Source organism: Scyliorhinus torazame, chromosome 8 (genome assembly GCF_047496885.1).
Source record: "Scyliorhinus torazame isolate Kashiwa2021f chromosome 8, sScyTor2.1, whole genome shotgun sequence".
In the NCBI taxonomy this organism is placed as follows: Eukaryota; Metazoa; Chordata; class Chondrichthyes; order Carcharhiniformes; family Scyliorhinidae; genus Scyliorhinus; species Scyliorhinus torazame.
Window position 1 is genome coordinate 15,446,457 of NC_092714.1, and position 14,363 is coordinate 15,460,819.

The 14,363-nt window shown below is 47.4% G+C and overlaps 1 protein-coding gene across 6 annotated transcripts in view; it reads right to left on the minus strand.

Moving 5' to 3' along the window:
• Positions 1-3,490: 3,490 nt before the first annotated feature.
• The window catches only part of c8h21orf91 (chromosome 8 C21orf91 homolog), a 58,735-nt gene continuing 47,862 nt past the window's right edge, over positions 3,491-14,363 (minus strand). For all 6 annotated transcript variants that reach the window (XM_072513127.1, XM_072513125.1, XM_072513126.1 and 3 more), the window contains exons 3-5: positions 10,610-11,149; positions 8,404-8,466; positions 3,491-7,178 (exon numbers count right to left, since the gene is read on the minus strand). In XM_072513127.1, coding sequence (XP_072369228.1) covers positions 7,012-7,178; positions 8,404-8,466; positions 10,610-11,149 — 770 coding nt within the window. In that variant the 3' untranslated portion in view covers positions 3,491-7,011. The remainder of the gene's footprint in view (positions 7,179-8,403; positions 8,467-10,609; positions 11,150-14,363) is intronic.

The window sequence follows — 14,363 nt, forward strand, 5'->3', positions numbered from 1 at the left end:
GTATTAGTGAGAGGCAGCATGGTTTTGTGAAGGGGAGGTTGTGTCTCACTAACTTGATAGAGTTTTTCGAGGAGGTCAAAAAGATGATTGATGCAGGTAGGGCAGTGGATGTTGTCTATATGGACTTCAGTAAGGCCTTTGACAAGGTCCCTCATGGTAGACTAGTACAAAAGGTGAAGTCACATGGGATCAGGGGTGAACTGGCAAGGTGGATACAGAACTGGCTAGGTCATAGAAGGCAGAGAGTAGCAATGGAAGGATGCTTTTCTAATTGGAGGACTGTGACCAGTGGTGTTCCACAGGGATCAGTGCTTGGACCTTGCTCTTTGTAGTATATATAAATGATTTGGAGGAAAATGTAACTGGTCTGATTAGTAAGTTTGCAGACGACACAAAGGTTAGTGGAATTGCGGATAGCGATGAGGACTGTCAGAGGATAAAGCAGGATTTAGATTGTTTGGAGACTTGGGCGGAGAGATGTGAGGTAATGCATTTTGGAAGGTCTAATGCAGGTAGGGAATATACAGTGAATGGTAGAACCCTCAAGAGTATTGAAAGTCAGAGCGATCTAGGAGTACAGGTCCACAGGTCACTGAAAGGGGCAACACAGGTGGAGAAGGTAGTCAAGGAGGCATACGGCATGCTTGCCTTCATTGGCCGGGGCATTGAGTATAAGAATTGGCAAGTCATGTTGCAGCTGTATAGAACCTTAGTTAGGCCACACTTGGAGTATAGTGTTCAATTCTGGTCGCCACACTACCAGAAGGATGTGGAGGCTTTAGAGAGGGTGCAGAAGAGATTTACCAGAATGTTGCCTGGTATGGAGGGCATTAGCTATGAGGAGCAGTTGAATAAACTCGGTTTGTTCTCACTGGAACGACGGAGGTTGAGGGGCGACCTCATATGGGGTCTACAAAATTATGAGGGGCATAGACAGAGTGGATAGTCAGAGGCTTTTCCCCAGGGTAGAGGGGTCAATTACTAGGGGGCATATGTTTAAGCTGAGAGGGGCAAGGTTTAGAGTAGATGTACGAGGCAAGTTTTTTTTTTTTTTTTTTTTTTTTTTTTTACAGAGGGTAGTGGGTGCCTGGAACTCGCTACCGGAGGAGGTGGTGGAAGCAGGGACGATAGTGACATTTAAGGGGCATCTTGACAAATACATGAATAGGTTGGGAATAGAGGGATACGGACCCAGGAAGTGTAGAAGATTGTAGTTTAGTCGGGCAGCATGGTCAGCACGGTCTTGGAGGGCTGAAGGGCCTGTTCCTGTGCTGTACATTTCTTTGTTCACCTATAACTGATTACAGATGTGCCACTACTAGAGGGCAGAAGCAGAGCAGGATAAAACGTTTGTTTTTGAAAAGGGGGGGGGGGGGGGGTTACCCTCCACTGCTTGAGCATGAATAACGATTCTTTATCACCCTCTAGGTTTGTGAATAATCAGCCATTTGCTTGACCATGAAGGACAGATTAGAGAATCCTGACTCTGTTATCGCCCAGTGCCCTCAGTGTTTTACACCAGGGAGTACTGGAGAGCACTCAGGGATAGGAAATGGAGCTAATTTGATCTCATTCAGTCAGAATTCTCAAGCCATGTTTTCCAGTCTCTCCTTCCCCCCCCCCCCCCCCCCCCCCTTATCTCTGTAACCTCCAGCCGCACGTGTGCCAAGGTCTCCGCATGGCTCCAATTTTGTCCTCTTGCACCTCCCCGATTTCAGTCCTCAACGCTGCCTGGGACCCAGACTCTGAAAATCCCTCACTAAACCTCTCCATCTCTCGTTCTCTCTTCCTTTAAGACAATCCGCAACACGTGGAGTTTGATTTAGATAAATGTGAGGTGATGCATTTTGGTTGATCGAATCGGGGCCAGGAGAGTTACAGAACAAGGAGCACAGGTTCATAGCTCCTTGAAGGTGGAGTCACAGGTGGACAGGGTGGTGAAGGAGGACTCGGCCTGCTTGGTTTCATTGGTCAGAACATTTGACAGCTTGCTGAAGTTATACAAAACATTAGTAAGGCCATACTTGGAATACTCTGCACAGTTCTGGTTACCCTATTACAGAAAGGATATTGTTAAACTAGAAAGAGTGTAGAAAAGATTTACGAGGATGCTACCGGGACTTGATTGTCTGAGTTATAAAGAGAGGCTGGATAGACTGGGACATTTTTCCCTGGAGCATAGGAAGCTTAGGGGTGATCTTATGGAGGTCTATAAAATACTGAGGGGCATAGATAAGGCAGATAGTCAACATCTTTCCATAAAGGTAGGGGAGTCTAAAATTAGAGGGCATAGGTTTAAGTTGAGAGATACAAAAGGGTCCAGAGGAGCAATTTTTTCACACAGAGGGTGGTGAGTGTCTGGAACGAGCTGTCAGAGGCAGTAGTAGAGGCAGGTAAAATTTAACTTTTAAAAAGCATTTAGACAGTTATATGGGAAAGCTGGATATACAGGGATATGGGCCAAATGCAGGCAATTGGGACTAGCTTAGTGGTAAAAACATGGTGACATGGACAAGTTGGGCCAGTTTTCATGCTGTAAACCTCTATGACTTTATCTCATTGATCAAGCTCTCCTAAGATCTGTTATTGAATTGAATTTGATTTATTGTCACGTACCGAGGTACAGTGAAAAGTATTGTTTCATAGAATTTACAGTGCAGAAGGAGGCCATTCGGCCCTTTGAGTCTGCACCGGCTCTTGGAAAGAGCACCCTACCCAAGGTCAACACCTCCACACTATCCCCATAATCCAGTAACCCCACCCAACACAAGGGCAATTTTGGACACTAAGGGCAATTTATCTTGGCCAATCCATCTAACCTGCACGTCTTTGGACTGTGGGAGGAAACTGGAGCACCCGGAGGAAACCCACACACACACGGGGAGGATGTGCAGACTCCGCACAGACAGTGACCCACGCCGGGAATCGAACCTGGGACCCTGGAGCTGTGAAGCACTTGTGCTATCCACAATGCTACCGTCCTGCCCCAAACGTACAGTCCAGGTAGTTCCTTGCATGAAAAAACATAGGACGTGCATAAATACACAATGTAAATACATCGACACAGACATCAGGTGAAGCATACGGAGTGTAGTACTACTTAGCAGAGATGGACAGATCAGATCAGTCCATAAGGGGGTCATTCAGGAGTCTGGTAATGGGAAAGAAGCTGTTTTTGAATCTGTTCTCAGACTTATGTTTCTCCTGCCCCATGGAAGAGGTTGGAAGAGAGAGTAACCCGGGTGGTAGGGGTCTCTGATTATGCTGCCCGCTTTCCCAAAGGCAGCGGGAGGATATTTTCATCCGGGCTAATTATAGAGCCCCCAAGTCAACTCAGTAGAAACATGTGAATTGAACGTGTGGACTATATAGGGGAGCGGCGGGCAGGGGGGGGGGGGGGGGGGGGGGGGGGGAGATCAAACGTTCACGAAAACTAATCCAGTGAAAATGGCGAGTCTTCAACACGTGTGGAAAAGAAACATCAGAGGCATTCTAAGAAAATATTCTTTATTTAAAATCTATTCTCTGGTATAGAGTTTTGTTTTATACAATGCAAGTGTAAAAAGACATGTAGGGCCGATGGAATGCAAATGGCCAACATCATCCCCAACAGCAAAGGAGAGCAACCTTAGAAAGCCTGTGGAGCAGGCAACACAAGCGACCAAGCCTAAACCCAAAGGCTGGTCAACGCAGGTTAACAAAGCCCCGACAATATCCTGTATGTACTCGAGAAAACGGCAGTATCAGAGCTGTGAAATACAGGAGATGGCAGTAAAAGTGCAGCACGCTCCAATGCTCGCTTGCAGAGAGCTTCTGGGAAAATAAAGTCTGTGCAGCTCTATTCTTTCTGAAGGCTTTGCTGGTGGAGTGCTCCCAATGGAGGAGATTGCTCAAGAATATTGAGGCCCATTCGAGATTTCACTGAAATTTAACAAGTTGCTTCAGACTAGTTCGGCACAACATGGTGGGCCGAAGGGCCTGTACTGTGCTGTACAGTTCTATGTTTACAATGGGCAGTTCAGAATATTGCCACCAGGGGGGCTCAGTACCACATCTAAACTTCAATCCAGTCATATCAAAATCAAAAAATAAACCCGACCTAGAAATGACACGACAACAATAAAACACTGCAAAATTGGAGTGAAAATTTCAGACCGATTAAAATATTGTAGGGAATCGCGCACGCTTAACAGTGACCTGTAAAATACGTCAGGTCAGTCCCGAGGAGGATAACTGTAAAATGTGAACACTGGACTGAGAGAGTGTTTTTTACTTTTAAAAAATCACCAGAATTGCACATACAGGCTGGGTTTCGATTATCCCTGATAGTGCCAGGTTCTTGCACAATGCGAGCTGATTAAGGCATTCGAGTATTTGCACTGTTACCCCAATCCAAAAGATGCATGCACTGGTGGTCGCTGCATCCATCACGTTACTCGCGAGGGTTTTTGATATAGCAGAGTTACGATCCACTGCAAACGGATTTTAATTCCCTAGCGTAGGGTAAATGCTGTACCTTCAAACCGCGATATCCGCATGATATTCACACTATAAAACCAGCACCTCGAAAACGTGAGAATAAAAAAAACATCCGACGCTGCTAATTCAGACCAGAACGCTGTAAAAATCGATTACATTGCGAAACCAAAGTGGACTGGAAAATTCTCAGCCGGTCAGGCAGCATCTGTGGAGGGAACACCAAGGGGTTCACATTTTCAGCGGAGTCCAGCAGGCTGAAAAATCTACTCGGTCCCTCTCTCCCACGGGTGCTGCCCGACCTGCTGAGCATTTTCCATGCTTTTATGTCCGATTTCCAGCTTCCGCAGAATGGCGTTTTGGAATGAAGGAGATTCTCTACATCAAGCCCCTGCAGGGATACATACGAATCTGCCTTCCCACGGCACGTAACACCGCACAGGGTCGCTACTCAAAATAATTTACCTACCTTACCTCATACGAAAAAAAAGAACATTGAAATGTGAAACTCAATACTCCAGTGAGTTAAGAGAGTGGGTCAGAAGCTGGCTGGTGCTGTGCGAGAACATTGTAAGAGGGCCGAGTCTAAACAGGTAGCAGAAAAAGATCTGACTTTCGGACTTTGAAATGGGTCTGACTTTTGGACTTGGAGGGTCCACCCCCACCCTCCCCACTGCTTGGAACAGAAGGAAGCCATCCAGCCCCTCTAACCTGATCCACTTCTCAGGGAGAAGCAACAGTCTCATGTGGGGGGGGGGGGGGGGGTCATGGGAAAAAGCAGGAGTGTGGCTCTGGGTGAATTGTTCCTTCAGAGGGGCAGCACAGATGCAATGGGCTGAGTGGCCACTCTCTTGTGCTGTAACCATTCTGTGATTCTACTTTATCTGTGCCAATTGCTAAAAGGCAGGCAAGATAACCCAGATGTGGCACAGTGACCCTGTTACGACTGCCAGAGCAATCAGTAGCTCCCTCTTAGTCACTGTTTGCAGAATAAAAACTGGGTTAAAACGATTTTGCTGCATTGACAGTGATTCGCACCGAAAGCTGTCAGCAGTTTCTACAGCACAAGATCAAGAGGGGAGGAAGAGCAGGAATGTTACTCCCGTACATACCACTCGCCGATCCCTACACTCCACCACTCCCAATTCAGCAACCTCTGATCCAAGCTTTCAGCTCAATCTGATGGAATTCCCCCCCAAAACTGGGATACGCTTCCAAACTGACCTGATGCCCAACACGGACTCACCCCGCCCCCTTGCGAGGCGGGGTTTCCCACCATCAGGCAAGGGCTACAGTTCGGAGTACTGGGTTGACTGTAAAGTGATTTGGGATGTCCTGAGGTTGTGATTGGGACTATGTCACAGAATCGAACTGCAGATCTTTCCTGATCTACCCTGCAGGTCCTGGTTATTAACCCCTGTGCCCTCTACCTCTGCTTCACACATTGTGGGTTCGAAATGTTCAAGTGCGGCTTTGGAAAATGAGGGTTTAAAAAAAAAAACGGAGTTTATAACACATACGCTGGGGTGTTGCTTCACAGAGATGCCACAGTTATAGGGTTAACACGGCTCATACGTCAGGGTGTCTGAGCCAGTCCTGGGGGGTGGGAGGGAGAGAGTGAGACAGACAGACAGACAGACAGAGAGAGACTCCCTTTGTACCTTCACTGTCCACTCAATGTTTGGTGAGCACAGCCTTGCACCAACGCTAAACCCATGGGAGTATGAATGCACTGTGAAATACACCAGGTGTCATCTGCATTCTGAGAGTGCCTCATCTCACGCAGTCAGAATAGAACTGACAGCAATGTTCCTGAATTCATGCATCATCGCAAGGCCCAAATAACGGACTCCAGCATCGATCTCACGGACCAGGACCAGCAAAGCAAGAATGCCGTAAACAAAACTAACACGCCAATGTAAAGGTTTCCACACGCCTGGTCAAATGGTCGATCTCTAACCTATGAAGCTCAAAGCCCGAGTAGTAATAAGCCATTCAACTTGCAGTGCGCATCACAGCCCAGTCCACTCTATTCACCACTGTCTTGCAAATGAGAGAGGGCAAGCATCGAAAGATGACAATCAGACCTGGGAATTTAGGCCTGTTCCTCAGCTGGTCCCCCAACTCGAGCACAGGTCGGCGACCAAGCTTGAGACCTGGGTCATCTGTCCGACATCGTTGTGCCATATATCTCGGCGAGTGAGAAACCGATAAAGCCCCCCCCCCCCCCCCCCAAACTCAAACACTCAAATCACATTTGGTAATACAGTGAATCCCGCAGAAGATTCCAGAATCCACCGGAATAATCACACAGGTTTTTCTTTTTTAAAAAGTATTTTTTTTAAAAACACCCAAAATCGATGTGAACAAGTATGTAAAATAAATTAATTATTTTTTTCTTTTGTAAATATAGACGTAAAATAACATACAAAATATTTACTCCCACAGCAGAGTTCAGTGTAACACTGTCGGGCGTTTTCTTTTTTTTTTGAAAGATGATTCCTGATCTGTGCTTCACAGCAGGCAGCGGGGGAGTCAGTTGTCGAGGGGGGCACTGGGCTTAATTCCCCCTCGACCCACCCGCAGCCAGGGCAGCTTGGCCCGGTTCTTGAAAAGCTGCTCGATAGCGATATAACGTACGTGTAGCTCAGAGGCGAGAGAGTCCTTCTTCTCCAGCTCTTGCGCAAGATCTTCGAAGACCACTTCAAGCAGAGAGAAGAAGAAGAAATAAATTAGGGTGATTTTAAGTTTAAGTTTAAAAGGAGGGTGCATTCCACTTTTACAAATTACCGGTGCAGTTTAAGTAATCGGCAGGGCTATGGGGAAAGCAGGGCAGTGGAACTAATGGGTAACTCTTTCAATAATAATAATAATAAAATAATAATAATCACTTATTGTCACAAGTAGGCTTCAATGAAGTCACTGTGAAATGCCCCTAGTTGTTCTGGGAGGCCGGTACGGGAATTGAACCTGCGCTGCTGGCCTTGTTCTGTATTACAAGCCAGCTGTTTAGCCCACTGTGCTAAACAAGGAGCTAGCACAGGAAGGTGGGCAGAATAGCCTGCTGTGCTGTATCATTCTATGACTCCTCTCATTGATTCCTTGCATCCTAGGCAGTCAGATGTTGCTTGATAGATAAATATTGGGCGGGACATCTGGGGGAATTCCCCCTGCTTTTCTTCAAAACAGTCACATGAGATTGGAGAGAGCAGACGGGGTTTTTGTTTGAGGTCTCATTGGAAAAGCAGTTCCTCTTCACCACGCAGCAGTCCCTCAGTACACCACTGAAAGGCTGGGGTCAGTTCCCTGGAGTGGGACCGGAATGGTTGGAACAAGTTTCGTACTCGGGTGCGGGAGTCTCCACTGTCCTGGCCAACATTGCCACAAAACATATCATCTGGTCACTATCAAAACGCTGTGGTGGTTCTTATATTATACCAATGACTACTCTTCAAAAGTACCACACAGGATACCTCAAAGCGCTTCACAACCAGAGGCTGTGAAAGGGGAGAGATCCAAGTATTTCTTGAAAATGAAATGAAAATCGCTTATCGTCACAAGTAGGCCTCAAATGAAGTTACTGTGAAAAGCCCCTAGTCACCACATTCCGGCGCCTGTTCGGGGAGGCTGGTACGGGAATTGAACCGTGCTGCTGGCCTGCCTTGGTCTGACTTCAAAGCCAGCGATTTAGCCCAGTGTGCTAAACCAGCTCCTTCTAAGAATTCTTGCGAAGCGAGCACTGGGTCCTAGACAATAGCCATCAGTGTCACAAGGTTTCTACAATCTCAACACACCAGCGACAACAGGCACAAGGGCAGAGCCTGTCCAAATCAAAACATCAAAGGTGAACGAGCCTCTTTCCTAAAGGTGGCACCAAGTTTGATTTTACTTTCCCCACACCCCCAGACAGAGATGTGGTAAATATACCTTTAATTTGTTTGAGGAGCTGTTCGTTCAGAGGCACCAGATCATCCACCGACATGCCACTCACTGCAAGAAACATTAAGGAGCATCAGAATTGTCACAATGGCTGGCCTAAGCAGAAGCAAATCAGAGCACCTCTCGACATACAACTCATCATTGCCCCCATAAGGGAAACATTCTTCTGTCACCCATCTGATTTTAAGTTGACCAAAGGAGTTGATACGTTTGGGAAATCAGGATTGAGATAATCAGTCGACCTTGTAGTGGGGCTCATTTACACTGGTTAGTGACATGCATTCATCGGCAGGGACCCGTTCACTGTGAACAAAAGGAATATGTTCAAGCCTTTGAATTACCCGGGAGCTGAGAGAGTCTGGCGTTCTCCTTTGCTATTCCATGGCAACATCTCAGCCAGAGTTCACTGGCCAACCAATCGGGACCTTTCTCTCCTCTAGCATAAATTGCTGTGCTTGTTTGAAATTTGGCACTCGTTCGTTTGTCCTGATGGGTAGAGACTGAAAAACTTTGGCATCATATCTCTCCTTTCAACAAGGTAGAGAAATTATTTCTTCTGAAGTGGTTAGGGGCCGAAAGGAGTTCCCCCCCTCCCCTCCAAAAAAAGAGAGTTTAGGGCATAGTGCCTTAAAGTTAGAGCTAGGCTGTTCAGAGTTATGTCAGGAAATATTCCTTCCACACAAATTTTCAAATCTCTCTTTATAAACTCAGATTGGTAGATTTTTGTTTAGCAAAGTTATTAGTGGATATGGAAACAAAGGTGTAGATGGAGTCAAGCTCATCATGAGCCAAATGAATGATGGAGCCAGTTTCAATTGGGCAAATGGCTCCCCCCTCCGCAGGTCAGTCTTCAGCACTGCTTCGCACTTCAATCGACACCTCATATGGTCAATAAGAAAAGAAAAGCATGGAAAGTCAATCAGAGTCTACATTTCCTGCATTGGCTAAACACTATCCCACAACTCAGTTGCTTCCCTTCCATTCCATGGGAAAGGTTGTGGCATTTAAAAAAAAAAAAAATTTAGAGTGCCCAATTATTTGTTTTCCAACTGAGGGGCAATTTAGCGTGGCCAATCCACCTAACCTGCACATCTTTGGGTTGTGGGTGTGAGACCCCACAGACACGGAGAATGTACAAACTCCACACGGACACTGACCCTGGAATGAAGAACTTGTCGTATGAGGAACGGTTGAGGACTCTGGGTCTGTATTCGTTGGAGTTTAGAAGGATGAGGGGGGGATCTTTTTGAAACTTACAGGATACTGCGAGGCCTGGATGGAGTGGACATGGAGAGGATGTTGCCACTTGGAGGAAAAATTAGAACCAGAGGACACCATCTCAGACTAAAGGGACGATCCTTTAAAACAGAGATGAGGAGGAATTTCTTCAGCCAGAGGGTAGTGAATCTGTGGAACTCTTTGCCGCAGAAGGCTGTAGAGGCCAAATCACGGAGTGTCTTTAAGACAGAGATAGATAGGTTGTTGATTAATAAGGGAATCAGGGGTTATGGGGAGAAGGCAGGAGAATGGGGATGAGAAAATATCAGCTCTGACTGAATGGCGGAGCAGACTCGATGGGCCGAGTGGCCTAATTCTGCTCCTATGTCTTATGGTCTTATGGATCCGGGACCGGGATCGAACCAGGGTCCTCAGCGGCGTGAGGCAGCGGTGCTAACCGCTGCGCCACCCTGCCGTCCAGAGATGGTTGTGGCATAAGAGCTAAGAGCAGGAGTCGGCCAGTCAAGCCCGCTTCGCCAATCAATATCATGGCTGATCTCCTCCTAGTCTCAACTCCACCGTCCTGCCCGTTCTCCATAACCCTTCAACCCATTACCAATTAAAAATCTGTCTATTTCCACCTTAAATTTACTCAGTGTCCCGGCAACCACCGCACTCTGGGGTAGCGAATCCCACATATTTACCACCCTTTGAGAGAAGTAATTTCTCCTCATCTTTGTTTATCCTTATTGGTCTAAATTGCCCCACAAGAAGAAGCATTTGCTCTACTCGACTAGTATTCCAGAGACACAGGCTAGTGCTCTGGGGACCCAGGTTTGAATCCCACCATGCCAGATGGTCACTTATTGTTCACCTCTGGTTGAGAACAGCTGAAAGACCAAGTTACAGACTTGGGTTCTTCATCGCTAGTATAAGATGTTGTATAAATCTGTCAAACAGCCGGTTCTGTACTTACACTCCTCCTGGGCGTAGTGCCGATGGCACCTGGCCTCCACGCTGCGATTCCCCGTCGCTCTCTGAGTTTCTGACCCTTTCCGGAGCTCCTCAGTCGACCAGTGGATGTCCCCACCTCGAAATCTGCCGGCAGCTGCTCCCAGCATCCCCAGGCGGAAGTCTCCCTGCGCGTCCTGCTCCAAAATCCCCTGCCTGCATTCGGAGTAGCCTGGCGAGCTCCCATCCAGCCAGCGCGGGGAGTAGCGGGGCAACTGTGAACTATTCAGCTGGGGCAAGTGCGCCGTGAACAAACCCGGCTCGGGGTCATGAACCTTGACCTGCCCCGGTCGGCAGTCCTGGAGGTCGGCGTGCGTGTGCTGATTTTGTGCATACTGAACGATCTGGCTGATCTTGCGGCTCAGAATGTCCTTCACATCCCTGTAGGTGCTCTTCGACACTTTCGGCCGTGGGAGGTCCTGGTTGGCGATCAGGTGAAATTTCTCGAAGCACTCTCTGTGGCCACGCATGGATTCTGTGTGTAGGAGATTTGCCCTGGCCACCCCTGAGAGATACATAAACGAAAAAAAAAACATTTACACATGTCAGCCAAACTCAACACAAGTCACTTCAAATCGCAAATTCGAGACATTTCACAGGTGCTTCATCAGGCAGAAGTTGACACAAAGGTGGAGATATGGGACAGCACAGACAACCAAAAGCTTGGTCCAAGAAGTAGGCTATCAGAAGGGAAAGAGGGTTAGGGAGGGATCCCAGAGCTTCGGGCCAAGGCTGCTACACCCATGGAGAGATTCGAAAGCAATGAGAATTTTACAACTGAGGCACTGTCAATCTTTTGAGTAAGTGTAAGTCAGCGAGCATTGCGAATGATGGGTGAATGGGACGTCACCATGAGTAGTAGAGTTTTGGTTGAATGTTCGGAGGGTGGAAGATCAGAGGCTGTTCAGGGGAAACCTGGAATCGTCTGGGTTTCAGTTAAGTGAAGAACGGGCGAGGATCACAGTAGCAGATCAGCCTACGGAAGGGCAATGCCACAGCAGCAAAATTAGAAGGGTCTGGTGACGGAGAAGGTACGAAGGCAGAAGTGCAGCTCGAGGTTAAGTACGATGTAGAGATCACAAAACTATCTGTTTTAGCTCATGACGGAGGCCAGCAAGGAATATGGAATGTGTAAACATGGAAGAACTTGAAGTAAATAATGGGATGATTCAGCCACGTCTGGTTTAGTGTTGAGTTACTCAATTACCTGTCTGCCCTGTTAACTAAATACAACACAAAAGCCCAATGAACATGTGGCGCAATCTCCCGTTTTTATTTATCGCTGTCTGCCTAACCTGTCAAACCCACGGAGATGGTGCCCAAACAAGGCGGGAAACCAACCACAAGATCCGGCTTGCCGCAACTCTCCCCAGTCACCCTGGAGTCTCACCAGGGAACTGGGCAACGCGCCCAGTTCTTCACCCATGCTCCAAGACAATGGGAGTGGTTCAGCTAATCTTCCACAGATCACTCCACATTCGTCAGCAACAGCAACCTGTATTTATTTATTTTTTATATATAAATTTAGAGTACCCAATTCATTTTTCCAATTAAGGGGCAAATTAACGTGGCCAATCCACCTCCCCTGCACATCTTTGGGTTGTGGGGGCGAAACCCACGCAGACACGGGGAGAATGTGCAAACTCCACACGGACAGTGACCCAGGGTCGGGATTCGAACCCGGGTCCTCAGCGCCGTAATAAGCAATGCTAACCATTGCGCCACCCTGCTGCCCTGCAACTTGTATTTATAAGAGCACCTTTAGTGTAATAGAACTTGCAGGGCACTTCGCAGCAGTGTGACAAAAATAAATGATGACCCTGAGCCCCACAGAGGTATCAGGCAAGGTGACCAAAAGTATGATCAAAGAGGTAGATATTGAAGGAGGTAGAGAGGCAGACAGGTGTAGGGAGGGAGCTTGGGGCCGTGGCAACTGGCAGCACGATCATCAATGTTGCAGCGATTAAAACTGGGGATGCACAAGACGCCAGACTTGGAGTGCAAATATCTCAGAGGGTTGTGGAGCTGTAGGAAACTTCAGTGATAGGGAGGGGTGTTACCGTGTGTGTGTGTGGGGGGGGGGGGGGGAGGGTGGGTGGGTGGGGGGGAAGAGAGAGAGGAGGAGGTAGGGGGGATTAAAGAACAAGGTGGAGGTGGTAACCCAGCACTGCAATAAATTTGTCCAATGATGCACAAAAATGTATGTTTTAAATCGAGCCGGCCACATCATTTTAACGTTTAAATGTGGGTTGTAATGGCAGGGCAGGCTTTATTATCGATCCCTAATTGCCCTGATGGTACATGAAATTCATGGCAGGGCAACAGGCCATTAAGCCCAACTGACTGAAGATAATGTTAATGCTCCACACGAGCCTCCTTCAAACCCTCTTCTGATTGGCCGGGTTGGGCGTGTATCCATTGGGGTTTCAAAGAGTGGGAGGTGATCCTAATGAAAGATACAAGATCCTGAGGGGGACTGGACAGGGTGATGGGGAGAGGATATTTTTCCTTGTAGGGGAGAGACTGGAACTATTGGTCACATTTTTTTAAATATGGGATTTCCCCAAGAGAAAGAGAGAGAGATGAGCAGAATATTTTCTTTTGAGGGCCACAATTCCCCGGAGAACAATGGAGGCAGGGTCACTGAATAATTTTAAGGCGGAGGTGGATGGATTCTGGTTTGATAAGGGGGTCAAAGAGCGTAGGGAGCAGACAGGAAAGTGGACGTCACAATCAGTTCATCAATTATCTCATCAAAGGGCAACTCGGTGGTTAGCACAGTTGCTTCACAGCTCCAGAGTCCCAGGTTCGATTCCCGGCTTAGGTCACTGTCTGTACGGAGTCTGCACCTACTACCTGTGTCTGCGTGGGTTTCCTCCGGGTGCTCCGGTTTCCTCCCTCAGTCCAAAGATGTGCAGGTTAGGTGGATTCGCCATGATAAATTGCCCTTAGTGTCCAAAAAAAAGGTTAGGTGGGGTTACGGGGGATAGGGTAGAGGTGTGGGTTTAAGTGGGGTGCTCTTTCCAAGGGCCAGTGCAAACTCGATGGGCCAAATGGCCTCCTTCTGCACTGTAGATTCTATGAAATGACAGATCAGGCTTGAGGGGCCGAGTGGCCTACTCCTGCTCTTCATTGCTATGTATGTTGGCATGTATGCTCTACGATGGGTCAAAATCATGGAACAGCACTGTGCAGGTACCTACACCACATGGACTGCCCTGGTTCAAGGTGGCAGTGTGTCGAGGGCAATTAGGAATGGGCAATAAATACCGGTCTATGGAATCCCATGAATGAATGAATAAATAAAAATAAAACTCACACGATCAGCATATTCTTCTATTCCTGTCTCATTCAAATACTTAATTACCTTTCTCTGTGCTACTTACCTCAACCTTTATGTTCTATGCACTCCCTGCGCTAGTGAGTTTCACAATTTCCACACTCTCTGGAAAAAGAGGTTTCTCCCGAATCCCTATTCTGCTTTTTTGGTGACAATTCTACATACACTGTCCTGACTTTTATTCCGCCCAGCTGTGGATACCTCTTCTCTGTGCCCACCGAAAGTTTATTTATTTTTTTCTCTAGAAGAGAGCACTTTTGTCTTTGTTTCAATAAAGTTTTCCCCCAACATTTAGAACCTTTCACTTCTGCCGTCATCGTTTACTGTTGGGCGCCAGCACAAAGCGCTGCTGGTTAAAAGTAATCTCCACGCCGTCCCG